The sequence below is a fragment of the Malurus melanocephalus genome, unplaced genomic scaffold (assembly GCF_030028575.1).
Source record: "Malurus melanocephalus ecotype Western Australia unplaced genomic scaffold, MMel_1.1 scaffold_853, whole genome shotgun sequence".
Lineage (NCBI taxonomy): Eukaryota > Metazoa > Chordata > Aves > Passeriformes > Maluridae > Malurus > Malurus melanocephalus.
In genome coordinates this window covers 5,645-21,932 of record NW_026624085.1, presented here as the reverse complement: position 1 = coordinate 21,932, position 16,288 = coordinate 5,645, and the positions used below count along the sequence as shown (strand labels likewise).

Below are 16,288 nucleotides of genomic sequence, written 5' to 3'. Positions count from 1 at the left end.
GAAAGCTTTTTGCCTGAAATGTCCAGATGCAAAGCAGACACATAGTCAAGGTCCCCTATCCAAAACCCACTGAAAATATCATGAAGAATCTCATCAACATCAGCAAGCTCTGGAGCTGGCTGGCCCGATGCATCAGCTCAGTATCTGTGGAAACTGAGGCCACTGATTATATATAATCATAATCACCCTATGGAGGATTTTTAATTGAAGAACAGTTCATTTCGTGGCTGYGAATAACACCAAATAAAGACTATGCTTGCTTGCTTTGCCCAATTCAATATCCATTTACACACAGATAGGTAGAAATATAGGAAGAATAAYACCTACTGCACAACCTGATTCTTAAAGCAAATTCTCATCTTTACTTTTAACTGCCACAGTGGAAAGAACCATATTTGTGCTCCTGTCTCATGCTGCTTCTCCATCGTATAATATTCAAACCCCAGCTTTTCTGATAAGCAATTAAGAGGAATTTTTATTAGTTCTGCTTATGCATAATATAACATACAGTTTAGCAACACTTATGCACATTTAGTAACATTGAAAAACATACTACACACACAAAGAAAATCCCTAGGAAAAAGAAAATTCTGTATTTCTTTGAYAATTGCAGTTTAAGGCCAGGTAAAATGAATAAAATCTCAGCTGCTGTATCCTTTTAGTTACAAAGATGCTGTCTCATAAAAATTTACTCAGTGCGACTCAAACTCAACAATTCACCACAAGTTCATTTGTCAAATACTAACACAATACTTTGGTCTGTGTGTGGCAAAATGGCCATTGTCTCCGTGTATTCAGAACTCGTAATATATAATGTGAAGGCAAAAAAATACAGCCTGCAATTAAGAAAAAAAATTGTCTTAGTATATACTGAAGTTTATATCCATAAGCACAAAAAGGTAAGCTTTCAGAAAAACACTAATGTGCTGTTGTAATAAACATATAGAATCTCCTTCATGCWATCACCAACTCGAAGTGTTGCCCACGCAAACCGTGTTTGTGTTACCCACACAAAAAACAATGCCCTCGAGGAAGTTAACTCATTCTCTAGCATATTTTACCTTTGCCTTTTGAACACATATTTTTGGCAAATTCTCCTGAAAAAAAGAAAGAGCTGAAAGCGTTAGCATATCTTCACCTTGTATCCCATGGTTTTTGAGCGACACCAGTCTAACAGAATTTGTTTAATGCTGCTAGCGCTGGCAACCCCAAAGCTCAGCGACCTCTTCAGTTTAGCTCTGGATTCTCCCTTTCCTCTGGAAAATTAACAGAGACCAGATTAAATTACATTCTAGAAAAGCTTAAACGTACTTGTCAGAAACATCTATGCAACCTTGCCCAGATCAGCCCCGTCCACATGGTAATTCAAGAAACGTGTTGCTGAAATCTCAACTTGTCAGTCCTGCAAGAAAAAGTAAKTTTTATTTCCCTAAAGCCAGAATTCCAAGCCCTCTTTTACTTAAATCTTACTCCCACCAAGAAGAGTCCATACTTTTGATCCTCAATGAATTGCAGCAGAAAATCACTAGATTTGCCGTCTCCTATAGTGACGGAGAAGGCAGCTTTCACGGAACTCTTTCCTGATAAAAGGCACCTGAAAGGCTTCAGCTGAACAATTCCAAAGCCAGAGCAATCTATATGAATTTCCAAGGCTTGGTCTGTAAAGTCAGCGAAACTGTAAGTGACCTCACRTTGTCCCTTATCTTCAAATCCTACACTGAGAGAGTTCTCCCACCCAGCTGTACTCTCCTGTCAGTAATAACTGACCAAGTGGTTTCCCATTAACAAACACTTCTGGAGACAAGGAGAGCGACATACTTTCCATCATCACATTCAAATTTCTCGAGAAGCGCTTTCCTGGCCTGTGTTTCTGCAGTCCGTGGGAGTGTCTGAGACCGTACCAGTTCTCTCCTCCTTTCAACTTGGCGATGTACGGTAGGAGGAGGCGAGAGAGAGCTGGGGGTCACATCACAGTAACTGTCAATGGCACTGGAGAAACATAAGATAAAAAGTACGTGGTAAACGTAAGAGGAGCAACGTAAGTCAAAAGCAATTGTAATAAAGTTATTATTTACCCACAACAGCACTTAAATATAGAAGACCCTGAGGTACTATTACAAATGAGACACAGCTGGACAAGTCACAAGCACTCTGTAGCACCGAGCAGAACAACAATTAAAAGCCTGCAAGAAAAAAAGAGAAGAGGAAAAGAAAAAAATGCTGTGGCCACACAGGAGCAGTAAATTCCTTCCATTTACAACTTKCTGATTTATGGAGACTATCACATTTTTACAATGAAACTTAAAYGTATTTCAGGAAGTACTTTTGAAATTTTTACTTCTAGTGCACAGAATTCTGATCTTAGGTCAGTGTTGCTTCACTAACTGCAAGCTGGTAATTTGATTGAGAAAAGTAGGATTATAGTTTGTGTTTATTTGAGTCATATAAGGCCTCATCAGCATTAATTAAACAAGACACACGCTACATTTGAAAACGTTCCCTATGACAGAGATGGGGAAACAGGCAAAGAACAATGTCATCGGCATCACATGTTATTTTCTGGTACAGACAGAGGTACGGAACGACACCAACTTCTCTAGGACGCGCAGAGTATCATCACTCAATTATTGAGGCGCTGATGTTGAATTACCTCAGAACAAATGTAATGCCTAATTTGGGATTGTTTGTCATCAGATAAAAGGCCAATTTAAGAGATTTAACCTGTCTTCTCCCATTTTTCCCTTGATGAATATGTTGCACATTAACGATATCTGAATATACCAGAAGTAATTGCAATACCATGTAATCCTWTACTATGCAACTGCAACTCTGCGTTAATAAAGAATCTGTAGTAGTCCTCAGCGAGGCCTTTCTCTTCAAATTAAACTCTAGGCTAGCCAAACTAAGGACATTCAATGGTAATCATTTGCTGGTTTCCAAAAATAAGCCCAAAGTACCAATTGCAACACAGAATCTTCAACAAGATTTTTAAATCTGTTTTTACAGGGCCTGGCAATTTTCCCATAGTAACAAAAGTTCMCCTCTCTCAAGCACTAAGACTGAAACAATGTGGAAATCCACAGTTAGATCTACTTGAAACTGCTCTACAAAATTTTTATCCCTTCCCATCTCTGTTCCACTTAGCCGACAGGAAAGTTYACAGCCTTTAACAGGACTAAAATATAGCAGCAGTGACTCATTTGTTCTTCAGTGCATCGGCGGGGCAGCCCAAAGAAACTTCCCCCAAAAAAAGGAGCCAAATATGCTAAGGTTATTCAAAGCTGTAATCACAGGTGCAATGTTGATGTACAGCCTACTAGACGTCTTGTGAAAAGAAAGGTGTGAGGATTAACCAAGACACAGCCCCGATATAGGAATCGCACGCACAAGATAGCAAGTCACACAGCGGGGTTAGGGGGAATGAGTGGTCCTGGAACTAGACATATAGCATGATAAATGTAGCAGGTCGCCGATTTCCCGTGAGAAGTACAAACAATGAATGACCTCGTATGTTTCACCTGAGAACACTCAGGGTCTGCATACTAGCACTGCTGTGTTGAATGAAAAGGACTGTGGACGTACATCAGTAGGATGGTTTTAGTACCGACTGTGATTATTCCAGTAGTCATCGAYTGGTTATTCCCTGAAAGTAGAAGTGTGGTTAGGAGGTATATGCTCATTTACAGGTTGATGGACACAGTACATTCATTAATTGTACTATTTAGGTTAATGTAAGATAATGGGGCAAGCAGGTTAGTGCACAACTATACATCCAATGCTTACAATACAGCATCTGAGATGCACCTGTTTTCTAAGTCAGCAGAACACTTGTMCCTCGAGACTATACTGACCACAACGGCCTAACAAAATGTCAAGAATATTGCATACCTTTCCCCACTTTGGGTTCCACTACGCAGCCCATAGTTCACGGTTGAGACAGACTTGGTGACAGAAGCAGCACTCTCTATATAAAATCAGAAAAGACAAGATGCATTGGTGCAGAAACCTTCCCCATGTGCTATGTGAAATAGAAACTTTCCTGAAGGATAGACAGGCATTGATTTTTGTTCACTACATTGTAAAGCTGCAGGCCTCTAACTTCCATACGACTACCAGCGGTCGTTCCTTCCTCCAAATGACGATTGGAATCTGTTAGCCAAACAGCCCCTTAACTTCTTACAGGTCCTCGGACATCAAAGCACTAAAAACATCTACAAATTTCATTAAAATAGCTGGGCACGTTTAAGACATTCGGAAACTTATGGAATTCAGTAACTGCGCTATAAGATATGCGTCACTAAAAACTCGACTATATCAGGCAGCAAAAAGTCTTCACACAAGTGACATTACAGCCTAAAGCTCCCAGCTTTAGAGGGGAGTAAATACTGCAATACTGCAAACTGGAGTGCCCCACAATGGGATATATACAGTCGTAGAAGCAARGTTTCGTAATTACCATTCGGTCACAGGACAGTACTCGCACCAACAGCTGAAGGAAGGAAATGGGATGCAGCTTCAGCAAGTTATTTTTGTCTCTCTTACCTGATTGCTTGGAAGTTTTTACTGCCATTGTATTTTTGCTATTGCCGTGTCCCAGCAGGCCAGAAGATGCAGCAGCAGTTCCTGTCGAACAGATGTTCTCTCCTGAGAGCTTCTCAGGTGTCCTGGTTACTGCAGTAACGGGAAGGTGGGGCATCTGTAAGGTGACTGCAGGGGCATGGGCTTCAGGGGAAGAAGATTCTGACATCTGAAAACAGGTCAGGTCACGGGAGGCCACTTTTGCCTGASCTGTATAAAAAGCAAGAGAGAAATAATAAATTTGTTTGCAGATTTATAGCACAGTTAYAAACCAATTTCCACGTAACAACTTTATTTTACAAGTCACGGGATTTATTCCACATAGTTGTCCCTGTGAAACATTGGACCATTTACGTAGCAGAAACAACCCTCACACCAGTGATGCTTGTGGCAGTCACACTTATTGTACATGAATCTCAGCAGCAAAAAATGCTTGCAGATCATTAATAAAACTAGCATTTGCTAGTTGTATTTGCAAGCTTTGTACACCTAGTTGTATCTGCTAGCTTCTTTTCCTCTGTGCAGCTCTAACTTCCAATCTCCTGTCCTGGATAAGAAGGCAGCATTTTTGTTCTTTTCATGGCTTTGTGAAACACCATACGGCCGTTTTCTCTAAACAGAGATAGCGAGTTCCTCCTCCACTGAAGGATGACAGAAGCAGACRGGTGAGTTGCAAAACGTTTCGGGATGCAAGACTACAATGGCATCCAGCATAGCAGGCCTTATCGCTAGTGCCCCAAGTTAACGTGACAGGAACAGCCTCTAATTTATGAAACACCACAATACATGCTTAGCAGTAAAGTTGAAGCTTAAAAGTTAAACTCCCAATTAGGAAACAATTCATCGGTGCCACAGGGCAACATCCACCCTGAAACCGCAGCAGACTCTAACACTTCCAACATATGACTCCTGCTCCGTGACTGTCAGGATCAGGAATTTTACAAGCAGCCCTACTTCATTTTGTGCCCTGTTCCTACCTGATGATGAAGATCGATACCCATTTTCAATGATRGAAGAACTAAAAACTCTTCTGAACTCAGGTTTCCGGTGGTCATCCAGGTCTACGCTCTGTCAGAACAGACAACAGACATGATAACTGAGTTTCAAACAGCAGCAAAAGAAAGAAGAATATCCAGGAACACCTACCAAGAACACGTCTTCCTCGTGCAAGTGACCGCAACAAAAGAGGGAAACAATTATCTAACCACAAGAGGCAAGCCTGCAAATGAAGCATCGGGAACGCAGGACTTCGATCCATCTTCACACGCTCCCCGTGTACCTAGAAGGTGTTATTCTTTTGTTAGATAATACCATYCACTGTGATGGTAATAAACATAGACTCTGTAATAGTGGAGAAATCGATCAAGATTGCATGGAAAAATGCTCTACTTTTTTGGGGTTTTTTTTGTTTTTTTCCTGTTTGCTGCAGAAAAGTATCCCGTTTTCATATTGAAGTGTGTGTGAATGAACTCAGTTATCATAGCTGCCAGGATTGAGAAAATCAGAACAAATACTAATAAYAGAAACCACAGAGATTCAGGGGTTCAGACCTTTTATTGCTGTCTTTAGTGTAATTGAGATCCCAGTCAACAATTGTTGCCCATATCCAGAACTGAAATGTAAAGCATAAGCTAATGCAGCTCCATGGAACGTACCCATGATACACATGAGTTAGAATTGTTTAGTCATTCCTGTCAGCTGTTATGGCCTGAACCTATAGAACACCTGTGCAGGCTGCAAATATGAATTGACTTTTCTAAGCTGGGGAGGTGAGGAAAATAGTCAAATGACACAGTCATTGCGAAGGTCACGCAGCGTTCTACACGCTGAACAGGCTTTCTAATGCAATGACAAGCRCTGCGGTAATTTATTCGATGCAAGCCTGATTACTACGTTTTGGCTAACGGTGTCAAAGAAGAAACTGATACCAGGCTGGAGGATGGGGAAGAAGGCCCACGTGCTGACAGAACAGTGGGAGGATCTGGGATCAGATTCTGATATGCATTTAGTAGTCTCAGGCTGACAAAAAATCCACTTCGGAGATGCCAAGCTCCTGACAAACCCATGTGTTTAGCAACACTTCTTCTGTCAGTGCCTGTTACCTAGATTATAAATAGCAGAGGGATAACTAGATATATCTACACTTAATAACGAGTACACCTCACTTGTACAACTCACATAACAGTAACATGACTAAGAACCGGAGAAGCTGAAACAAAGAAAGTTAACGCTAATGTTTTGCACRCCTTAGCCAAGCTTGCTTTTAAAACTAATCTCTGTTGCTCACAGGTCTCCATGTGATAGAGGATGATAATAATTTCTATAGTAGTAGGGTCACTGGAATTCCTCCTTTGCTGCAAAGAAGTTACACTTTACAGATCYGTAACAGGAAGCTGCAAGCCAGTAGCGAAAATCATATGCATTCAGAAAAAGGCAAGCACCGGATCAAAAGATTAGAAAAAACAGAAATACAATTTTCATTTCCTCCCTGAACCTCTAAGATGCATGTCTGTTTTATCTTCAAGATTTTGTCTGCAGCAAGGTCAAATTATGCAAGAATTACAGACACAAATGAGATTACGCTCTCAAGTGAGAGATTTCAGTCATTCWTTTATGAAATCACCAACTATCACAGAAACTCCCGTACCCGAGATTAGTGTTGCGTCGACCACACAGTGAAAAAGAACTCAACCAATAAATCTCTTCAGGAGCAAAAGAGCACAGCTTGATTTGCTACTATTTCCAGATCACTATTATTTGCTTCTCATATATCATACTTAGAGAAACATTTACTAAAAGTAGTAGTGCCACCAATTTTATCAAAGGTACTCTTTTATCTGAAAACATAAACAGTGCCATTTATGGTATTCTGTTTCAAATATTTTGGTCATATAACCAGAAATTGGAATCAACTGAAGGAACAGTGTTCATTACAGAGAATCTGGGTGACGGGCACAGCAACCATRGCTCTCTCTTTCACCATTTGTGTGTGGCCACTGTGGAACCTGACCCACAAAATCACATTTTCACCGCACGAATTAGGCATGTATAACTGTAGCTGCACGTCCCATAGTTCTCAGTACTGAAATTCCCTTTCGGTCAGCTAGGCTAACTTGGGAACTTCTCTGACATAAACTGTTGGGAGGGCACTGAAGAACACTCGGTRCATAAGCAATCTTCCCTTTGCTCAAAGCAAAGCGAGAAGGTTCCCATCCAAACAAAAGTTCCCACCGTGCCTCAACACAGACCRATACCTAAAGCTGGGTACTGCCATAACATTGACACAAGACTTTTCACAGACTGTGAGGTACACACCACAGCATAGACAGCTGTGACGGAGCACGCAAAGAGGTTTGAGGGACCGCAATCCATCATCCTTTCCATATCGCTCAGCTTACTTCTACTCCTTGCAATACAAACAGGTGTGAATAGCTCGATGGAAGAAACAGGAACTAATCTGAAAGCTGTACAGATGCAGGTTACCTTTGTCATATGGGGGAAGAGATGGCAGTTGCTACGATGTATGAAATGGCAGCTTTACCTTTCCATTTGTCCAGAGGGAGGAAGTCCCACACCCCCATTCACAAGTCAGTAGTTATTCAAAGGCTGTTGAAATGAAATACAGACCCTGCTCATTCCCACCAATTTTAGTGAATTTAATTTCCAAGCTTTTCTCTTTTAATCCCAAGCCTGGATAGGCCACAGACCCGTTTTTTAGGCTTCGCCACTCTTAAAACCCCTTAAGACACACTTAACYGAGAGCACATGAAACAGGCTGTCATCTGTGAAAGCAAGTCTCTAGTACTCCAGTGTTACGTGACCRAATCACAGCGTGCCCTCTGGTCGCACTCTCCTGGGATCGAGGATCTCACGGGAKCCCTCAGCTCTTCTCGCAGAGACACACACAGAACAAGGATTGCACAAAACATCTCAGTACCAGATTACCAGATGAGCTTCCCACTAACTGGGGTTTCATGTCACAAAGCTGCATTACCCCGAGGGAAGTTTTATTGCTGGGAGGAATGACTGTTTAAGTTCAGGTCACGGAGACCATGACAGCTGGTGTCAACCTCTCAGGCACAAGCCGCAACAGTTGAGGGGCAGCGGTCAGACGGCAAAACTSTCTCACCGCAGCATGTTAAGTTAGGGAAACATTACTGCCTGCTATACGCTAAGCCGTTCCCCCTTTGCCAGTCGGCCAGCTCGCAAACGGCATTGCTGGCACACAGATACCCCAGAATCGAGTCCAGAAAGGATACAGAAGTATTCCCATACATATGTGTATTGACAGCCAAGCCTGCCCCATCTTCTCTTACTTCTAACCGCACCGAACTGACAGGTTGCTACCACTCTAACCAAGATCCCAGTTTGACCAAACAGAGCCATAATCAAATAGATCTCCAGGTGATATCACGGCCATGATCATTTCTCAGAGCACCTCCCAAAATACAGCTGACCCTGCGCTGCAAAAGAGGAACCCCGTGTCCTTAAACGTTACCCCGGTGCCAACGCAATCTGGCAACACCGTGCACCACCCGTGCATGCACGCCCTCGGCCCTCCCTCCCGCCATCTCCCCGGCCACTTACTTGGCTCCGGCCAGCTAGCTTGGCATGACTGGACAAAGTGCCGTCGGCCGAACCTTGCCCCGGCGAGCCGGGCCCCACGGCCTGCGCGCTCTCCTCCTCGTTCACCCACTCCCGGGGCAGCCCCGCCGAACGGCCCAGGGCCTCCACCTGCCGAGACAGGCGCTCCAGCTGCGCCCGCAGACGCCGGTTCTCCTGCTGCAGCTCAGAGACGGTGTGTGCCAGGGGGCTGGCGAGGCGCAGCACCTCCTCCACCTGCCGGCCTACCCCCTGCTTGAACAGCTGGATGTCCACATGGATCTCGCGGACGGCGCTCCGCAGCGTATCCTCATAGCGTCCCAGGCCGTCGCAGACGGTCTGCGCCTCCCGGCTGTTAAGATCTTCGGTCTCGCCAGCCATGGTGTCCTCCGCCCGCAGGCTGCGCGGGCGGAGACGCAGAAGGCTCGGGAGCCGCTAGCGGCAGACACCCRATCGTCTCCCCTTTCGCCGCCGCCTCTCCTTCTCTTTGAGAACTCCCCGTGCGTCCCGGCGGCCCCTAGCCCGGCCCSTAGCCCGGCCCCCGGGCACGGCCGGTTCTCCCGGGGCGCAGGAGGAGCCCCGCGGGGCACACGCCGCGCCCGGGGCAGCTGCGGCGCAGGAGCAGCGCAGGCGGTGCGGCCGCCCGGTCAGCCCCGCTCGGCAGGGGGAAATGGAATTTCGGAGAGCAATGGTGGAAGAAGAGGGGAGAAGGGGCGGGGGCACGGGCTCGTTGGCAGCTGCCCGGGGACTTTAGGACCCGAGAGGGCCGGGCGCGATGGGCTGGGGGCGGGACCGCGGGAGCGAGACGGCACGGAGCGGGGGACAGCGCCGGCGGGGGAAGGAAGAAGTGGGAGATGTGGGTCGGGAAGGAACAGGAGAGAGACGCAAAGAGGGGTTAGTACCAGGTCCTTCCCGGGTTGCTGAGACGACGATGATGGCGATGTATGCATTCTTCCTCGAAGATCGCTGAGGCAGTGGATGAAGAGAATGCTCTTTAAGGGCATAGAGACAGAAATGCACGCACCTACACCCTTAGGCAAACAACAGAGTTTTTACGCTTTCGTGCGCAGAAACTTATACACAGCAAGCTCACACTTTAGTGTTTCCCACTGCAGGCTGCAATTCGACGGGCATTGGYACTGTCTGCCTATGTCACACAGCAAAGCCAGAGCCTCGGAGGCTTGCTACTGCTATGCAAAAGAAGCATCTGCTATAGCCTCTCATGGCAATGATTCTGAAAATATARCAAACAAATAAGGTCTTCCTTTCATACCTGAATTCATGGTGAACAACTACGGTGTAACTAAACCAGATGATATATTAGAKAAGGCAAGACTTATGGCTTGTTGAAGAAAGTTATCGTTAACAGGCTCATGCTTGAAAATTATTCTGGTCTTGGCAACAGCTGATASCACAGCACAGGAGAAGATTTCTAATCTATTTGGTTTTATATGATTCAGTTAATTCCTTAAAAAAACAAAAAGTTTTTAACATGGGACATAATTTGCTGCCAAGTCATCCAGCCGGTCTGTGCGCGTGAGGGGTAAGCTACACCTTTCCGCCAGGCCAGCCAGAGCCGCGRTGCAGAATGCTCTCGGGTGCATTCTTTATCGCAGCACAGGACAAAAAAAGCCTCACGGAGAAAGGGAATCTGAAAAACACTTTAAGCAAATTTGCCCCATCAGATAGCCTGTATGCGTCACCATTTTATGTCAGGTAGCTCCAACTTCTTCGGTACCATACAAGATTTACCGTATTACTGAATCATTGCCCCTTTCTCTCGGGAGCACCGCATTCACATGCAAAACTGAATCACTTACACACAAAATTAGGAGCACAAAATTGCGAGCACATCTCCCAGATATTTYCAGAACATTACTGAGATAATTCCTTCAGGTTTGTGTCAAAAGCCTTCAGGAGGGAAATAGGACCTTGTAATTTAAAGCTTTTGGTACTTGAGGATTTTTCTATGTACAAACTCTCCTGTTACACATGTGTGTGTATTAGTATGTAATACTAAGCCATTTACCTAAGCTACTATTAACTTTAAATACTAAGTTATCTCTTCTTTTTTACTCTCAGTACAACTGTAGGCACTCCTCCTTCGGTGCCCTCCCTTTTATCTCAAGCTCATCTGTGAGACCTATTTTACAGCACTTAAAGACTGCTGTAGAAAAACGCCAATGTCTTATAGGACAATTACTGTTTCCTTACAGTTGTTACGGTCATTTTTCTACAGAAAGGTGCCAACATTTAACAGTTGTCCATAGTAGTTCTTTTAAAGCAGCAAGTAGCTGAGCCTGTAAATCTAGAATGCACAGGGAAAGTCGGAGCTCTGCCCCAGTCAGTACGTGTAAAACCCTAAAGCAATAGTAACAGAATTCAATTACCATTAGCTCACCAGCAATTTCTTAACATATGCAATTTTATCTAAAAATGATACATAAGTGTGTGAGATTATTAGAGTTGACCACTGACAGCTATTGGCTAACAGTACTAATAGCATAATTATTTGGAAAATACTCTCCCTTGTATAGTAAATATTTCCATTTTTACAAYGTTTTAAATTACTGAAGAAAACTCATTCTTTTCCACAAAATAACTACCTAGTTGAAATTTCAGTTTTCTGACAAAAGGCGTTTTGAAAGAAAATTTCCAACCTAATCTCAGCAAGGTCTAGTAGAGCCAAGCAAATCAAATTGTTTTGCTGTTTACAGACTCGGCAACCATAGAGTAATCACAAAACCCCAGTATGGCCTCTCGTTCACGCATTTAGAACAATTTACAGAACCGGTTAGGATACCGACAGTTAACGTACTTCGTAATTTCACAACAAATACTCATTTCAGACTTTGAGAAAATGCAGCCTACTAAAATGTACTAATCTAAAAGCAAAGCAATCCACTGGAACTTATGCAACAAGGATTTAAAGACGTGTCTTAGGTGCAGAAAGATTTTTGATAGTCAAAGTATTGGAAGCCCATTCTAAAACAGGGTAGGTTGAGCACACGGGATCTGCTGCCCCTCAGATGAAGTTTACAGCATGATGGCATGTAAAATTTCAAATTTTTAGCAGCTAAGGAAGGATAAACATTCTAAATATAAAACATGAGTTATGTTCTTAGTGACTTCTCTTGGTCATTAGTTCTAATCTGCAAAGCTTATTGAAAACAGCTGAGGATAACAATCAGTCCAAGTGGGCTAACAGCCAAGGAGCCTCAGTTGTTTCGAATAACTGACAGGCAACTTCTTTGCATCATTCTCGCTTGTACCGGGAATTATCGTAACACTGAAATCAGTGGGGCAGAAGGTGACAGAGTGCACACACGAGGCACATGTCTGCAGATTTATGCTCAATCACATATATCCAAAAGCAGCAACAGAAGCGGCCATTCCCCCATTTGCGCMAGATATTCGGCTTCTTTGGCCCCATTCGCTGGCCACAAGAAGGACTAACGATCTCCATTACACCTCAGGATGCCAAGCCCCGTAAAGGGTAACATTTAAGAGACAAGTCGCTGCCATGGCTGCAAACTTTGTTTTCTCAATACCGATCTCAGGTATCTGAGACCCGGTCAACCTCTCCTTASTGATCACTACCCGATCGTGTGTCTGACAGCATTCCACGGGCAGTTCCAATTCTTTCCAGATCAGAGTTCTAGCTTTTCATGGCTTAAAGCAACCCGATACTCTGGGCTAGCTCCAACTTACACAAGAACGCCAGCCAAAGGGAAGGCCTCGGCAATAGGACTTTTTTTTGTCAGCACCTGTCTCAAAGTGCTCTGTTACAGAAGAAGTGGAAAAAAATCTGCAGCCACTTCACCCAAACCAGTTCCTTAATCACGTCTCCTCCTCAGCACCTGCTTCATCACACACAGCATCTTATAACTCAGCTTATTACTTTTCCATAGCACTTGGCTTACCCCAACTGGTGAGAGACGATACCACTTGAAAGTCTGAGACYGGGGCAGAGGCAGGCAAAAAGGAGAAGTAACTGCTGAAAGGCATGCACAACTTGAACTAAAATGTTCACAAATCAGCTAATTATGGTCTGCTTTTGTGTTTGTTCTAAAAAACATGTTTATGAAGCATGTTTATCTGGAGATTTTCAGGAATGGCAAGAGACTGGTAACAGGCTGTTTTTGCTCATTCCTCCAGTGTAATCTTCTGTTCTGTACCCAGCTATCTCACTTTGCATTACGTTATGGAATTCTTCAGGGCTATTTGACCATTTATCAGGCCAGGGCTCGGTAATGGCTTTCCTGTCTGATAATACYGGTCAATGAGCTCCTCGAGCATACTTCTTAAACCCTCCAACACATTGTTGTGTACCATGCAAAATTCCCATAGTTTGGATAGCAGCTGACTGGTATGCCTGTTCGTCCCTTTTGCCAACCGGCATTCAMCTTTTCCCAAACGGTCCATTTTTCGGTAGCAGTATTCTTCCCAGCTCGCTACAATCTGTCCCTCTCTTTCCTCTTCTGTGGCAAACCAATTCCACTATGCCACCTTTCAGGAGGGAGATTCCAAGGGTTGAAACTTACAGTCTGTCGCAAACCTGCACAAAATTGATACCACAGCAAACAGAGAGCATCGGCTTCCTTCCTTCAATGGGAGAGCTTTTGCCCTCGGCTGCTGTTGCAGCATGTCGGCCGGCGTGACACGGGCAAYGTGGTTAATGTCCATTGCATCGCTGACCGCACATAGCTATAGACAGCAGAGTCAGACATTTGCCAAGGGCAGCCACAAGTAACGTTCACAGTATGGTTTCTAAAAGGCTGGGGAAGACTTCTACTGCAGACAGAAGACAAACCTTGAATGATGGAAGGAATGATCTGAAGGTACTAATCAAAGTAAATATGCACATGCTAGTCTGGTAATTTAAAAGGTGAAAGGGCAAATTACAGTCTCAGCTATAATATTAGTATTAATGTGAAATTATTCTTTCAATCCCTGAAGAATTAGTTGATGTTCACTGTTGTCTCTCTGAAATCAGAATGCATGCCTCAGTCTTGATTTTGAAGATTACACTTACCAAGCACTGGATTTTTTTCCTATCTTGCATGCCAATAAATGAGCTGCAAAGGAAGGTGATCTATATCTGGGCTTACAAAAACATTCACAAAAAGAGGCAGAGAAAAACATGTGTGTTTTGCTTCATAAAAAATACTTTATCTCTACTGTTATTCACWATCAGAGCAATGAACACGAAGACACAGAGAGCGGCAGTGTGCTCACTAGTGACCTTGCTTTAACTCTTTTAATATAGAACCAAACTCATAACCGATTTCTTAGTTACCTACGCTTCTTACTGAGAGCTGAAGGCATTGCTAAGTTCCTTARGAAGGCTTAGACTTTTCCCCTCTATAGACAGGACAGAAACAGAGGCATTTTCTGAGGTGATCTGCCTATATCATCGGCAGTTAAACTGCCAAACAGGAACTCCATCTTGTACGGTTTCCATTCAGTTTTCCGGCACTAGGCCTAAGCATTGCCCTCAGCTGCTTCAATGTGCATCCATACGCAGCAGGGAGGAAGCCGGGGCAGTGGACCTAGCCAATCATGTCTCTCGGTGCCCTAAAATGAGTCTCTTAGCAAAGGGAAATATTTGGGACTTCCCCGATATAAGTGAGCCAATACAATTTCCTCATACTTCACTCGAAAATCAGAGAAATTACAGAGACCTTTCGTAGTCTTCCGGTTTAAAAATTTCCCAYAAATGTCAGTATCAAATCTTTCCAAAATCCCCCTGCCCCTGCTCCTCATGATGGGTTTAGAAAGGTGGTGTTTTGTTCCATAATTTGCACAATTGTGGCACTTTCTTGACCTGTATCCTGTACCGCTTGGTACGGCTTGGAAGTTTTACTCCAAGTTAACTTTGCAAGTAATACCCAGAAGTGTTGAGATGCACAGCAGAGTAGCAGGCGTTTGACAACCATTAGTCTGAAGCCGGTGGAATATACAATGYCTAGTTTCCCACCCTGCTACCATATTCCTAATGAGCTTCTTACAGCATAGACAGGCACCGGGCTGCCCCCACCGACAGCAGGCAGTCTGTGTCACGGAGAGCAATATGCCTCTTTCTAGCGGAAGCTTGTTTTCCCGTTGCACGTGAACCAGAAGCTAGGTCAAGGGAATTAACCAGCAGCACCCAGTACCAGTTGTCAGGACCTGAAGCCTTAGAGTAMATGCAGAGTAAATTAGGCTTTCCTTTGACAGATCTTCAAAGATTTGCTAAGGTTCAGAAAGCACACAGGCAGTGAAAGTGACTAGCTTGCACAGCTAAGGAACGCTCGACTTTGTTCTGAAGGTTTTTAGTGGTCAACAGAAATAGCCCTCAGTGAAGGTCAACACCTTATCTTTCTAGACCTAATAACGATAACGGGGTCAGCACGGTTGTTCTGCAATGGCACCCAAAGTGATTATGACCTACAGGGGCTGTCTTACAGAAGGAATGCATAAAATGCAGTAAAGCTTGTTGCAGCTTGGAGGGGCTAACAAACCTGCAGCTGAGGGCAGGGAAGGCTATTCTGCCCTTGCTAGCTAATGATTCTGTGTGGCTTTTCATAGGCTCCTTCTCCCAGAGAGCTGAGACCAGCTGAAGCCAAAGAGTTTGGCAAGAAAGTCGTGAGAAGACCAGGAAGCTCAGCCTTCAATCATTACTCACAGTTACACTTTTATGGCCCACAGGCAGTTCTTTTTTCACATGTATTTTTTTTAGCTGGGGAGAAGAGAAGATAACTAAATTGACAACTTGTGGGCTGAATAACTCGGTCGGGGGAAATGCAGGGCACAGTTGCATGCTGGAGGGACCGCTTTCTAATTTTGTGCCACAGATAGAGAGATGGGAAACTACTCCTGACAGCTGAATGCAATGTGCATTCATTCACTTGCACCTTTCCCTGGCAAGAGTGGCACCCTAGCACCAGGCATGAAGACAGAGTCGAAGAATTACCCCCTATTGAACAAATCTCAAAAGGGTGAGAGGGGAAAAAAATGATAAAAAAGATCCCAACCAAACTCTCCTTCTATCTATGCCATGTAGACCAATTAGTGGGTCTAGAATCTGTAAGAGACTGAAACAACAAGTGAGCGAATTCATCCTCTG

The 16,288-nt window shown here is 44.0% G+C and overlaps 1 protein-coding gene across 2 annotated transcripts in view; it reads right to left on the bottom strand.

Annotated features, from left to right (window-relative positions):
- SMTNL2 (smoothelin like 2) overlaps positions 1-9,886 on the bottom strand; it is a 13,512-nt gene extending 3,626 nt beyond the window's left edge. For both annotated transcript variants that reach the window (XM_057385668.1, XM_057385667.1), the window contains exons 1-6: positions 9,166-9,886; positions 5,556-5,646; positions 4,543-4,788; positions 3,889-3,964; positions 1,819-1,989; positions 1,139-1,256 (exon numbers count right to left, since the gene is read on the bottom strand). In XM_057385668.1, coding sequence (XP_057241651.1) covers positions 1,139-1,256; positions 1,819-1,989; positions 3,889-3,964; positions 4,543-4,788; positions 5,556-5,646; positions 9,166-9,561 — 1,098 coding nt within the window. In that variant the 5' untranslated portion in view covers positions 9,562-9,886. The remainder of the gene's footprint in view (positions 1-1,138; positions 1,257-1,818; positions 1,990-3,888; positions 3,965-4,542; positions 4,789-5,555; positions 5,647-9,165) is intronic.
- Positions 9,887-16,288: the final 6,402 nt, after the last annotated feature.